The sequence below is a fragment of the Cynoglossus semilaevis genome, chromosome 14 (genome assembly GCF_000523025.1).
Source record: "Cynoglossus semilaevis isolate Cse_v1.0 chromosome 14, Cse_v1.0, whole genome shotgun sequence".
Classification (NCBI taxonomy): Eukaryota; Metazoa; Chordata; class Actinopteri; order Pleuronectiformes; family Cynoglossidae; genus Cynoglossus; species Cynoglossus semilaevis.
Genome location: NC_024320.1, coordinates 9,385,206 through 9,399,246, shown reverse-complemented (window position 1 = coordinate 9,399,246; position 14,041 = coordinate 9,385,206). Strand labels below are relative to the sequence as shown.

Here is a 14,041-nt window from a genome sequence, read left to right as displayed (position 1 = left end):
GGCTCACCAGTGCCCCCTACGGTCTTGTTCATTTTCTGTCTTGATTCCCACAGTTAATTTTTTGTAGCTACAGGGAACCTATGAACACCACTGGGACAGAGACCATAGTTTGAGGACCCTTACTCTAAATCTGAACAAATAGTATTAGTTATTATGATTCATATAACTTGGGGGGTCAGATAAGGCAGTAATATGATTCTAAGAGTGCTTAAAACGACTGTAGTACTTTAGTTTAATTTCCTTTTTACTTTGCTGCTTTATTTTTAAGAGATAAATATAACCTGAGGAAACGTCAGGAGGTCCAAACACCTGAGTTTAAGCCTGTAATTATTCCTGCAGTCACTGTTTTCGTCAGTGCTCCTGTCAGCTGCACTTATGCAGTGTTGTTAATTTTTTTGTTTTATCCCGTAAGCATTTACATTTACGTTTTAGTTTTTTGGGGTTTTTTTTTTACATTTTTTTGTGCATTTAGCAGATGCTTTTATCCAAAGCCACTTACAAGAGAAGGAGGTGCCATTAAGAATAAGTTACTCAAATAAAAAGAGACTTCCTTGACAAAATTAGTGAAGCTCTTTTTGCTCTTGAAACATTTACGCAAATGGTATTTTTTCAAAGAGATTAATTCATTACAAAAATAAATAAATGAACGGTTCAGGTTTTTATCTGCACACATGCCAGATTTCTTTTGGTGGTTAAATTTTTAGAGTCAGACCTTGTAGCGTTTTCCTTTTGTGACACCATGTACTATTTTAATCTGGTCTCCACTTCCCTCTCTCAGGACGGCTTCACTCCCCTGGCTGTAGCTCTACAGCAAGGCCATGAAAATGTGGTAGCTCTGCTCATCAACTACGGCACCAAGGGCAAGGTGCGCCTCCCTGCGCTGCATATCGCTGCGCGTAATGATGACACACGGACCGCTGCAGTACTCCTACAGAACGACCCCAACTCTGATGTGCTCAGCAAAGTATGCACCTACTTTCTGTGTGTACTGTTGTTTTAAGTTCCCTTTGTGTGAGTGATTGTTTTCTTACAAAGCCACATAAGTTTTTACGTCTTTGTGTCCTGTTTCATTTTTCTTCCCATGTCCTCAATGCTGCGAAATCTACTCAGTGCACTGTCCAACCTTGTTCTTTTATAGTGCTTAAAATAGACCTTAATTATCCTTGTTTACTCTTTGGATCCCTCACTCTCTCCCACTGCGTCTCTTTCTCCACAGACTGGTTTCACACCTCTCCATATTGCAGCCCACTATGAGAATATGAGCGTAGCTCAGCTGCTGCTGAACAGAGGAGCCAATGTAAACTTTACACCCAAGGTCAGCAGTGTCAGGAGATGAGACCTGAATGAAAGAAAATACCACAAACAACCATGTGACCATGACTGTGACGTCAAATGCAACCAACTAATGTTCTATTTATTCCTTTGGCTTCTCCTAGAATGGCATCACGCCCCTGCACATAGCATCCAGGAGGGGGAACATGATGATGGTGAGACTGCTGCTGGACCGAGGAGCGCAGATTGATGCTAAAACCAAGGTAGAAAATGAAGATGTTACCTTCCCAGGATTGAAGAGTCAGTGTCTCCTCTTTGTTGTGTTCCCTCACTGCCAAAACAGTCTCACAAGAAACAAGAAAAATATTCATTTTTAATTAATTCATCTTTTTTTCTGCTATAAGATCTGCCAGTTATTTTTTGTCAAGTTTTCTTGAAATAAGTACAAATTCTCACCCATGAAACACTTAATAGACTGCGACACAATGCAGAACTCATTTTAAAAGGGACATATCGTGCAAATACGTTGTGGGGTTTTGGTACAGATATTTGTGTCTCTGGAGTTTCTGTCCCCAACTTACTGGGTTCAGTTTCAACAACTAAGTAGATGTTTTATAATCTGACAAAATGTCAAAATGTTGCTTAAAATAATTAATTCAGATTATAACCCCACCCCTGTTTTGCAGCTCCACCCATACTGCAGTACACTCCTCCCTGTGTAATGAGTCAACATTTGTTAAATTCACTGACTGTCAGACCACTATCTTGTTCCACCCAAATGTGTGTTGTCATCTATATCCAAACTAGGAGGAGAAAGACAGTACAACTTACAACTAGTAATGTTGAAGTAACAAACTTAACTACTTACCACCGACAAACGTTCAGGTACATTTGTTGTCTGTGTCTGACTCTGGCTCAAACATTTGCTGTTTGTTGTCCTGACGGTTTACCATACCCGCCAGGTTTGCATACGCCTCCTCAATTGGATATGTGACAGTCACGATCTGCTGATGTATCTGCAGCCATGTCTCTTTCAAGGTTACATGATGCTGTCCACATGTTTTGCCCTGTGGAGCATGTGGGCGGAGTATGCAGTGGCTCATTACTGTTCTGAACCGAGGTAAAAGGGCTGAAACCGGTCGTTCAGAACAGGTGTGTAAAGAATCCTGCAGTTCTTTACACAACATTAACATAAACATATCAGTAGCATAATATGTCCCTTTTAAGTCTTGTTTGTAGGAGAATAATGTTGAAAAATTTGTTCTGCCTGTTACTGGTTAACAAATGGTCGGACAATCTTTTAAGGAAATGTTCAGCTGTACCTGGATTTGTTCCTGGATTTTTGAATTAATGCAAATATGGCAAACAAGATTATTTTTCGTATTGGTCAAATAAAAATGTATTTGCTTGATAGTTGCTTTGATAACGTTTCTTCCTTTTTAATTTCCTCACCCGACCATATCTGTGCAGGATGAGCTGACTCCTCTCCACTGTGCTGCCAGGAATGGTCACGTCCGCATCATTGAGATCCTACTGGAACACGGTGCTCCCATCCAGGCTAAAACCAAGGTGGGGACATTATTGAAATACTGTCACCACAGTGACTGTGTCTGACCAGTTTGTTTTCAGAGTGCTGTAAATGTGATCCCTCTGAGTCATGGATTGATCAGATTCTCCCTGCAGACCTCGCTGTACTAAACACAGGAAATCTAATCTTTCTGGAAATCTTTGTACAGTGTGAGCCGTGACTTCAGGTTTCTAACGCTGACCATTACTCCTCTGCCCCCCCCCCACACACATTTTGCCTCCCATGTCCTGTTCACTGTGTCCTACAGAACGGTCTGTCTCCCATCCACATGGCAGCTCAGGGGGACCACATGGACTGTGTCAAGCAGCTTCTGCAGTTCAACGCTGAGATTGACGACATCACGCTGGACCATTTAACCCCTCTCCATGTAGCAGCCCACTGTGGTCACCATCGCATGGCCAAAGTCCTACTGGACAAAGGGGCCAAAGCGAATGCACGAGCTCTGGTAACAAACTGCTTCTTCAATTTAGTAGGATTTCATTCAGTTGTTAAGGCACATTACGTTGTCTGGTGAAACATGACACCACTCTGAGTATCTGTGTGTCCATGGGCTGCCTCTGGTTTATTTCTATAGTCCCTGATATTTGGACCCAAAGTTACAAAGATTGGTGCATTTAATTTTACTAAATCACTTGTAAGAAAATACTGATGCACTGAATTATTGCGATAGTTTGCTTCACAATACCATATCAATATTCTACAGCACTGTTGATTTTTTTTATTAACAATTAAAATGCACCAGGTCCTCAAATCCCAATTAGAGTTTGGAATCAGGAAAAGCCACCATGGTACAAACTCTTACACTTATAGCCAGCATTTCCTTCGTACTTCCAGAATGGCTTCACTCCTCTTCACATAGCTTGCAAGAAGAACCATATGAGGTCCATGGACCTGCTGTTGAAGCACTCTGCCTCGTTAGAAGCTGTCACAGAGGTGAGACCATGTCACTGTTGAAAGACAAGCTAAAAACTGCTCGTGAATAATTTTGTTATCAAATTTTCCTGTCTAAATTTACTGCCTGTCATTTCCTAATTTAAGGGCCAGCCGCAGACTTATTTGTGCTGCATTTTTAAACACCTTCCTCGTAAATCTTAACAATCACAGTTGGGCAGATGAACCAGAAAGTCACCTTGATGTTTGGATCTGTGCTGATCCATAATTTATTCTTTCTCTCTCTTGGTGTTTCTGTCCTGACAGTCTGGTCTAACGCCTCTTCATGTAGCAGCATTCATGGGCCACCTAAACATAGTGAAGCATCTGCTCCAAAGAGGAGCTTCTCCAAACGCTTCCAATGTGGTGAGTACTGTAATACCGCCCTCGCACTCCACCCCAAATAATTACCTTCCTTTTTAGTTTGGGATCATCTTTAACATCACAATGAGAATTTAATTAGTTCATGTTTAGGTCATTAAATGTTGGAACGTTGTGAATGTTAGGAAAAGTGTTCATGGTTTGAACAATGTGAGATGTGTGAATGGTTTGGAACAGTGAATTCACATATTTGTGTACCCCACCACCACCTCCCCATGTAACAATAATAATTCTGGCCCCAATTTGACTGTTGAATGTGTTACTATTCTGCAGAAAGTGGAGACTCCTCTCCACATGGCCTCCAGAGCTGGACACTGTGAAGTTGCTCAGTTCCTCCTGCAGAACGCAGCACAAGTGGATGCAAAAGCAAAGGTATGGCCAGGGTCTTTGTTCAAAAGCTCACACTAATTATTGTTTTTGTCTAATTCCTTCTCCTCATCTTTCTTCTGTGGTTCAGGATGACCAGACACCTCTGCACTGTGCTGCCCGTATGGGCCACAGGGAGCTGGTCAAGCTGCTCCTGGAGCACAAGGCCAGCCCCGACTCTGCAACAACTGCTGGCCACACACCCTTACACATCGCCGCACGTGAAGGACACGTGCACACCATCAGGATACTGCTGGATGCTGGGGCCCAGCAGATCAAGATGACAAAGGTGGAGTGGCTTAGTCTAAATATATTTCTCAACACAGCTGTAGTGTGTTGCTGAGGTGGTTTAAAGATAAACAACTCTGTGTGGCCTCTCTTTGGAGCAGAAAGGCTTCACTCCGCTGCACGTGGCTTCCAAATATGGCAAGGTGGATGTTGCAGAACTTCTTCTGGAGAGAGGAGCCAATCCTAACGCAGCTGGGAAGGTGAGGACAGAGCCAGGCTGACCATAGATCAGATTTGTCTGTGACAAGGCAGAAAGTTTGACCTGATGGAGGTGACTTTAGGAGACTGATAGATTGTCACGCTGTACGCTTCACACTTATATATACCCATATATATTTATATATATACACGTATATATCTGTGCGTATTTGTGTGTGTGTGTGTGTCTGTGGTTTTCTATGTGCACATTCGTATGCGTGTCTGTGTGTGTGTTTAACAGAATGGTCTGACGCCTCTTCATGTGGCCGTCCATCACAACAACCTGGATGTTGTTAAACTTCTGGTCAGCAAAGGAGGATCAGCACACAGCACAGCACGAGTAAGACACTCTGAAAAAACTGTGTGTGTTTGTGTCGGATCATTGATTTATTGCCTTTCTTCTTCTTCTTTTTTTTTTGTTTGTTCAAGGCTAAAATGAAGGTTTCTTTAACTTTTCTTTCTGGCCAAATATAACTTTTTTGAGCCAGTGTTTTGTGCTTTAGCTTACCCATGGCTAACATTCAGCTTATTTTAGCATTTTAACAACGTATTGCTGTTTTATGTGATGCTTCCATCATGTAGCGATTGTCACTCCTGCTGACACATCTGCCTTCCATACAGAAGGTCCTGGGTTTGAGAACTCAATGACGTCTCCAATGTGGTAGCCCACGTGGGTTGCAAAGGCTTACACTGTGAATTTCCCCATTGTGAGCTGAATAAGGGACCTTTTATTGTTATATTTTTCTATTTCTTCACCATTTTTGGAGCTAAGGCTCTGTGAGTAGCCAATAACAATGTCACTGACCAACTTTATATATTACTCCTATACTTTAGAAGAACTTTCTCATTTTCTGTTAGCTGGTCTCCACTTCGTGGTCGTCACTGTCTTCTGCTCTTTGCTACACCTTTGAACAGCGTTTCAAAGGTGTAGCTGCTAACGCATTCCAGCTAACAATTAAGGATAACTGTAAATTGTTTTCAGCTTAATGATTTTGATAGGTAAATTATAAATGTTTTCCCCTCTGGTTTGCTGTCTTCTTTTGTGCAAATTCACAGGGGACATAAAGTACTTCTTAGTAATCTCTATGTATTTTCAGTGTTTAAACTAGACTGTGTTTTTTACAGCTGTTTTCATTGTTTCTCCTCTTGACAGAATGGCTACACTCCTCTGCACATAGCAGCAAAGCAGAACCAGATGGAGGTGGCCAGTTGTCTGCTGCAGAACGGAGCTTCACCCAACGCGGAGTCACTGCAGGGCATCACGCCCTTACACCTGGCTTCTCAGGAGGCACGTCCTGACATGGTGGCTCTGCTCATCTCCAAACAGGCCAACGTGAATCTGGGAAACAAGGTGTATTAGCAATGATTGAAATAAAAAAAATCATGGTTGTAATAGTCTAAAGAAATGACTATTTAGTATGCTGAGTTGTTTTCAAACTGTGTTGTAGCTGAAAAAATACAAAAAAATGTCACTTACTTACTTTGATGATGCATTTGCTCATACGTCTGTTTGTTCTGGTCTGTTTTGTAGAGCGGTCTGACTCCTTTGCATCTTGTAGCTCAAGAAGGTCATGTGGGCATCGCTGACACACTGGTCAAACAGGGAGCGTCGGTTTACGCTGCTTCACGAGTGAGTAGCTTTTTTTTTTTTCAGATAGTTAATGTGCCAACATTCTGAATCAGAGAGATGTTAACACAGAGTTTACCCACCCAAAAAAATACAGTATATATTAAATTTTATTTTGTTATCCCAGCAAGTTACTGACTTTAGGTGAAAAAACACAAAATGTTAGGTTAAAAGAAATAGCAATAAAATGTTATAGTTTTTTTGCTTAAGACTTTTTTGGAAAAGTGTAAAAGTACATGGGGCTGTTGTAGGGCAAATTTTTATTTTAAATTTTTAAAGTTTCTTTATTGCTACCACAGTGGGCAAATTATCTGATTTTTAATTGCATTTTGTTTGTTCAACTAGAACATCTTTTTTTTAGATTTCACAGTGTTTTAAATTACATTCATTGGGGTTTATGTAATTTGATGCCAGTGAAAGGCAATATAATCTTTTCCATTTGATTTCAGATGGGTTACACACCCCTCCATGTGGCTTGTCACTATGGCAACATCAAGATGGTGAAGTTCCTGCTGCAGCAACAGGCTCATGTGAACAGCAAGACCAGGGTAACCCAACAACTATGATTTGTGTTTCTATAGCATTGGTTTCAAACGATAGAAAGATTTTCCAAAAATCTTCCTGCTTTTTCTTAAATTCCTCAGATGGGCTACACCCCACTACACCAGGCAGCCCAGCAGGGCCACACTGACATTGTCACCCTGTTGCTAAAACATGGAGCTGAGCCTAATGAGATCACATCGGTGAGACAGAATTTAAGCACTTAAATATTCAAAACATATACCATTATTGTACAATCTTTAAAAATCTTGTTGTCTTCATTCAATAATGTAACTCTCTATGCAGACGATACTGCTCTAAATATTTGTATTTTCTGTTCATTACCAACGTTCCAGTAAATATTTCATGTAAATATTTCATGTTGATCACTTTTAATGATAATTACATAACATGGACAACAGTATTAGCCCTCATCTCCTACATTATCCATTACACAATTATATTTTTTTCAGCACTACAATCTGGAAAAAAGTGCCTTTATTTAAAAGAGTAACTGAAGTTGTTTGGGGTTTTTTATCAGAATGTTGTGTTGACACAATTATACTTGGTGAGGCTGAAAGTTTTGTCAAAAACAAAAGATTTTACCAGTTTGATTGTATGTAAACCATCACCACTTTTCATCGTTCCTTTTGTAATTGTGTACACTGTGTTTTCTCTGTTGATCTGCTCCACTCATACATCATCTATTGCATGTCTGTCCATCCTGGAAGAAGGATTCCTCCCCTCTGGCCGGTTCTGAGGTCTCTTTCATTTTTTACCTCTTGATGAGGTTTTGGGGGATTTTCTTAAGACAGAGGATGTCATCCTTGCAAACATTTTGCCATATTTTGGCAAAATGTGTAGTTATGTTTTTAAATCATTCTAATTTAATTAGCAAGAACCCACTTATTATCCTTTTTTGTTGGTTAACTTTAAGAAGCATTAGTAAAATTCTTGTTATTGTTAGATTTGTTGTTGTTGTTTTTTGCGACTGTTTTTGTTCATTTTGCAATTCAAGCTTTTTTACTTTTGCTACACCTGTTTCGGCTAGCTTTTATTTCCACATACATTAGGACACATTTTTTATGTCTTTTTCCAATAAGTTTCCAATAACCCTTTTTGTCATTTCGTTCCACTGTTAACTGTTTTGAAAACTTAGCTAACCTTCAGCTCTTTATTAAGTATTTTTTGTAATGTAAATAATTAACTTACTTTCTTCCTTCTACCTTACTTTAAGCTACTATGGTTAACTGTCTTTGGGTTGGTTTTTTTTCTACCTTTAGCTTTATGTTGCTACATGATTTTGGTTTACTGTTGTTTTTAAGGGTAAATCACAATTATATATGTTTAAAGATAGACCTTTCTAACGATAAAATAGATACAGCCCGAGTGAAATTATTTAGTGTGATGTTTATATTTCTTCACAACGCAGAACGGAACATCTCCACTGGGCATCGCGAAGCGACTGGGTTACATCTCCGTCATTGACGTGTTGAAGCTGGTTACCGAGGAGTCTGTTTCTGCGGTAAGCAGCACCTCCTGCTTTGTTTACCTGGTTACACCAATGCACAGAAGAAGAAGCCTTGACACACCTTGAATCATTTCCCAGTTCTGATCAAGTTCTTGCAAAAATTTATCTGCTGTTTTTTTACTTTTTCTCGTAACTACTTGAAGATCACGACAGAAAAACATCGCATGAGTTTTCCTGAGACAGTGGACGAGATTTTGGATGTTTCAGAAGATGAAGGTGAGTTGAAATTGAAGCTTTTGTCTTAAAATGATACTATGGGAAGTCCTATGACATATCAAATTACCGTGTTGAAAACTGTTTATATACAACTGTATATAACACCTTTTCCCATCTGTTTTGTAGGTGTTGCACAGCTAACATTAGGTATGATTGTGCCTGTATCTCTGCCTTGTTTACAGTCCAGTGACTTGTGAAGTTGTGCCTTCATTGCAATTGTATTCTTGTCATTTTCTCTGTGTGTATCTCTAATTGTCAGAGTCTTTGTCTCTTCTCTTGTTTTTATGTCCTCTGCTCTTTGTTGCTCTCAACTGAAATTGTCTCACTTTTTAACCATCAGCATGTAGTCACTACATTCTCCTTATACCAGCGTGCAGTGCACATCCAGTCATGGTCCTACTATGAACAGAAGTCCGTTAACTTTGCAACAAAAAGAGACAAGCAGCCTCTTTTGGGCAGCTACTGATTTTTGTAGCCCTAATTGATCAACAAGCAGTTATTGTTAATTTAGTTTCAGACCAATTAAAACCAATTACTGCAACTTTAAACTCTGTTCTGAAATGTTTCCTTCACACAGGCCTATGATTCATGATCGGTTTTATTTGTGTTGCATACATTTTATTGTGTTGCCAGCTTTTATTCCCCTGTTCTTCAACCCTCACTTCCAGAACAGTTGGTTAATGCAGCTGAAGAACTTATTTCATTGTGGATCAAAAGAAAATGGTACCTGCAACAACCTAGACCTGAGCATTGTTGCTGATATACAGTACATTGAGTAAACAAAGCTATAGTGCACCAACTATATTTGTCAGAGGGCTAAACACCTTCCCAACCTATTTTTTACCTCTAGATCAGTTAAAAAAATCAATTTATCATGTTGGGAAAAATTAGCAGCATGGACTTTATTATTTAAATGCTTTTTAATTTTTTGACTTGAGGTAGCGGGAGAAAGGCGTTGAACCACAAACTCCTTTTTGGTACCAAAATGCTCTTGGTTGACTGGGAGACTCAGTCCTGTGTGTACCAACTTTTCTGGAAATGGGGATTCTTTGAAATCCTTGCTCAATAAAAGATATTTTTTCCTATGCAGAATCCACTTTCATGTGATTTCATCTTTACTGCTCTGTGGTTAAAACTAAGCCGTCACCAGGTGCTTCTCAGTTTCCTGTCCACGCAGTGTCCTTCACAACACTCACTGTCTGACCAATCAAACCTCTTCTTTCACTCCTTTGGTTCCCATTGGCGCTGAATGTTACAGCTGTGACTCCATTCTTAACTTAACTAAATAATTATGGTGTGAAATTGTTTTTCTGATATATTTTTTCTGTTTTCATGAAAAGGTTAAGGCATTGGTAAAGGGGGTGATTGTCAGGATCAGTGTTTTTTCTAGTTTGAGACATCAGTCCAGTTCAATAAACTGTAAACTGTGCTCTGATCGTCCATGGGCTTTGGTGAAGAACCCTTCATTTCTGTGACTGAGTGGAAGAACCATTAGCTTAGCATTATTTGACCGTGCAGTCCCCTCTATTTCTCTCCTCCTTATTTTTATGTGCTTTTTTGCAACCTGTGTTTTTCTTACTGTTTACATTTTTCTCTCTTTTTATATTATTTTATTTTTAGATTCCTCAACCTGTTTTATTTACCCACAGGTGACGAGTTGCTCGGCATGGATGGAGCACGTTACCTGAAGCTTGATGACTTCAAGGACCAGGACGATGACTTCCTGTCTCCTAAGAAGACTCTCAGAGACTTTGAGGGAGGCATGGGCACAACGTCAGTCAAACCTTTATTCCAGGGCCCAGAACTTTTATAAAATTAAATTAAAGTTTGAAGTATTCCTAGATTCATAGATTAATATCATAGATTAATCTATACAAATATAGCTTTTAACCTATTTCTGCCACAGGCCGTATTCTCCTGCCATTCCCAGGATTCCTTGTGTTTCCCCTGAGACGGTTCTGTTAGATCAGGTAGAACCACAGCTTTATTCTCCCTATTTTTGTCAATCACTGTCCTCTCGTATCCTGTCCCTTGCTTCCGTCATTCCCTCTGTCGGGTCCTTATCTCCCTGTTACTCATTTCCTCATCTGTCATTTCCTCCTTCATTTCCTCAGCCCTAATCATCTGTCATGCATCACTTACTGCCTCTCAGATTTTCACTGTGTGTCTAGTTTACCTCCTCTCTCTCTGACCCCAGCACACCCCTGTCCCGCTGCCAAAGGAGTACGATGAAGACTCTCTCATCCCCAGCAGTCCAGCTACAGAGACATCAGACAACGTCAGTCCTGTGGCCAGTCCTATTCATACAGGGTGAGCTAATGAGACCTGGAGCCACTGGTTGATTGTGATTGATTTTTTTTCCCTGCCTTATTGATTGGTGCTGGATTATTATAAAGAATCTGACGGGCGTTGTGAGAAATGCATACAGTAAGGGCAGTGTGTTCACAAGGACACAGGAGACGGCTCCACATCATCATCATCATCATCATCATCATCATCATCCATCCTTTATGGTCAGTGGTCATTATTGATCATCTCTGACACCAACACATCAGTGATGACAAGACATTAGTGATGATAATGATGAGTCAACGAGACCGGGCCATAGATACACAACCAATTTAGCTACTGCACACTGTAAAATACAGGCTCAGGAAGGACTTGGTAGTTGAATAAATACAATGTAAAGTAGCATGGGAGGAGATAATGCGTTTTAGATAGATAGGTATTTAGGTAGGTAGATAGGTAGATGGATGGGTGGATGGATAGATAGACAGACAGACAAATAGATAGATAGCACTTTATTGATCCCTCAGGAGTTCCCTTTGGGAAATTTAGTCTCCACCAGCAGTACAGCACCAAAACAACAGCAAAAAAACACACAAATAGATAAAATACAAACATGAGTAGCAGCACACTGACAATGAAAATGAGAGACCTGAGCAGTGGATGTTAGAATATTAGTAGGTTAGTAAAAGTACATAGGTAGTGTTAGTAGTATTAGTAGATTAATACGTAATCATTGTTGCCATGTATGGTGTTGTTGATGGCAATCTCAATTATTAGTGATTATTATATTTCAATTATACCATTGTTAACCATTGTTTTATATATATATATATATATATATATACATACACATACATATACATATAACAATATGTATCTCCTATTATGATTATAATGACAAACCCTGTTGCCTCAACACAGTCTTGGATAGATGTATAGTGGCCATTACTATTAGTGTTTAAAATCTTTAACTTTTAACCGTCTATACGGTAGGGAGGTTGATTTGATAATTTTTCCAAGATAATCTTAGGACTGTTTTAGCACAGTCAAATCATGGTTCTGTCGGTCTGATTGGTCTGCCTGCAGTCCAGATTTGTCAGCCTGACTGGTGAGGACAACTAAGGTGAAAATTGACCAAAAAATAAATAAATCACAGGTAGATTTTTGAAAAGAAATAAAAAATAAATTGAATCTCAAATGATCACAACATGTATTCAAAAGAAAGGAATAATTTACCAAATGGTAATCTTTTTATTCCACCGGCTTTTTGCTTAAGTCAGTAACCACTCATTAACTTTTGTCTCTACTCCCTTGTGCACGTTGTTTGCGCTGCTGTTAAGGTTTTTAATACACCTTCAGGTCAATGTAGCGTTATATGAACTAATTAAGTCTGCTTAGTCATCATTATATAAATCACAATGAGTCAGCATTTGCGCAGCAAAATATAACTTCAGGTTGTGGAAAATGAAATTAGTGAGACCATGCCATACACACACACACTCACACACGAAGAGATTAATTAAGCAGGACGTGTGATTAAACCACCCGGTGTCTCTGTCTGACCCTCAGTTTCCTGGTGAGCTTCATGGTCGATGCTCGAGGAGGCTCAATGAGGGGCAGCAGACACCATGGCCTGCGGGTCATCATTCCTCCTCGAACCTGTGCCGCACCAACACGCATCACCTGTCGTTTGGTCAAACCCCAGAAGCTGACCACGCCTCCTCCCCTGGTAGAAGGGGAGGGTCTGGCTAGTCGTATCATCTCCCTGGGTCCGTCCAGTATGCAATTCCTCGGGTGAGTTTTCTTTTTTTGTTGATTCACAACAACAACTTTAATTATAGTGGAGTAAAAGCCACATTGGGGGATTTATTTTTACACTCATGGTTTCTAACTAAGTGTAATCATCTTTTATTTTCTCATGGTTTCTAACTAAGTGTAATCATCTAAATATTTGATATTATTTAAAAATCTTGCGCTAATACTAGTACTGTAAGCTTCTGTCCCAGAGCAATTATTGCCCTCTTTTTTTGTCTGGCTGTTAATCAAGAAAAAAGCTGCAGCTGAGCAAACTTACTTCGATCAGATGCTGTGCTTGTTACGCCCCAAGAGGCTGCTCATGGAAATCTGTTGTCATTTGTGTAACAATATTATCCGTCCCGGTTATTTTACTAATGTTAATAATAAATAAAATGTAAAAAATGTTTTAAATTTTTTTTTAATAATTTATATAGTATAATTTTAACACAATAATAATAAATGTAAAGCAGAATAATTAACAGTATTAATGATTGATTATAAATAATTGTAATGATAAAATTATGATTCCTTCCAGATTCTCATCATTTCTGTTGTTTGTACCACAGACCAGTAATTGTAGAAATCCCACACTTTGCCTCACTGGGCCACGGAGACCGAGAGCTTGTCGTGCTGCGCAGCGAAAACGGCTCCATCTGGAAGGAACATCGCAATCGCTATGGAGACGAGGTGTTGGAGACTATCCTGAATGGCATGGACGAAGGTCAGTGTGATGATAATGGATGTAGTCGATCAGCGTAAGGGGCCTGCGTGGCTGCAGATATGTCTGTGTAAGTCTTGATGTATGATCCAGGGGCTGCAGATCAAGGACAAAGAGAGTGATGTGCACAAAACACATGTAATGCATATAACACTTGTCTCACCGATGTGTCAGAGTTAAATGCCTTTTTTTTCTTGGATTTTGTTCTTTGCAGACCTGGAGAGTCAGGAGGAGCTGGAGAAGAAGAGAATCCGTCGAATCATTTCCACCGACTTCCCTCTCTACTTTGCTGTGGTTTCT

The 14,041-nt window shown here is 39.7% G+C and overlaps 1 protein-coding gene across 1 annotated transcript in view; it reads left to right on the top strand.

The window, feature by feature from the left end:
* LOC103389497 (ankyrin-1-like) overlaps positions 1-14,041 on the top strand; it is a 64,449-nt gene that overhangs the window by 32,099 nt on the left and 18,309 nt on the right. The window contains 24 exon segments of the mRNA XM_025062220.1: positions 779-964; positions 1,217-1,315; positions 1,437-1,535; positions 2,743-2,841; positions 3,108-3,305; positions 3,695-3,793; positions 4,058-4,156; positions 4,445-4,543; positions 4,629-4,826; positions 4,927-5,025; positions 5,265-5,363; positions 6,177-6,374; positions 6,555-6,653; positions 7,100-7,198; positions 7,295-7,393; positions 8,623-8,715; positions 8,865-8,937; positions 9,064-9,084; positions 10,587-10,710; positions 10,844-10,907; positions 11,135-11,247; positions 12,796-13,020; positions 13,590-13,744; positions 13,956-14,039. Coding sequence (XP_024917988.1) covers positions 779-964; positions 1,217-1,315; positions 1,437-1,535; positions 2,743-2,841; positions 3,108-3,305; positions 3,695-3,793; positions 4,058-4,156; positions 4,445-4,543; positions 4,629-4,826; positions 4,927-5,025; positions 5,265-5,363; positions 6,177-6,374; positions 6,555-6,653; positions 7,100-7,198; positions 7,295-7,393; positions 8,623-8,715; positions 8,865-8,937; positions 9,064-9,084; positions 10,587-10,710; positions 10,844-10,907; positions 11,135-11,247; positions 12,796-13,020; positions 13,590-13,744; positions 13,956-14,039 — 2,821 coding nt within the window.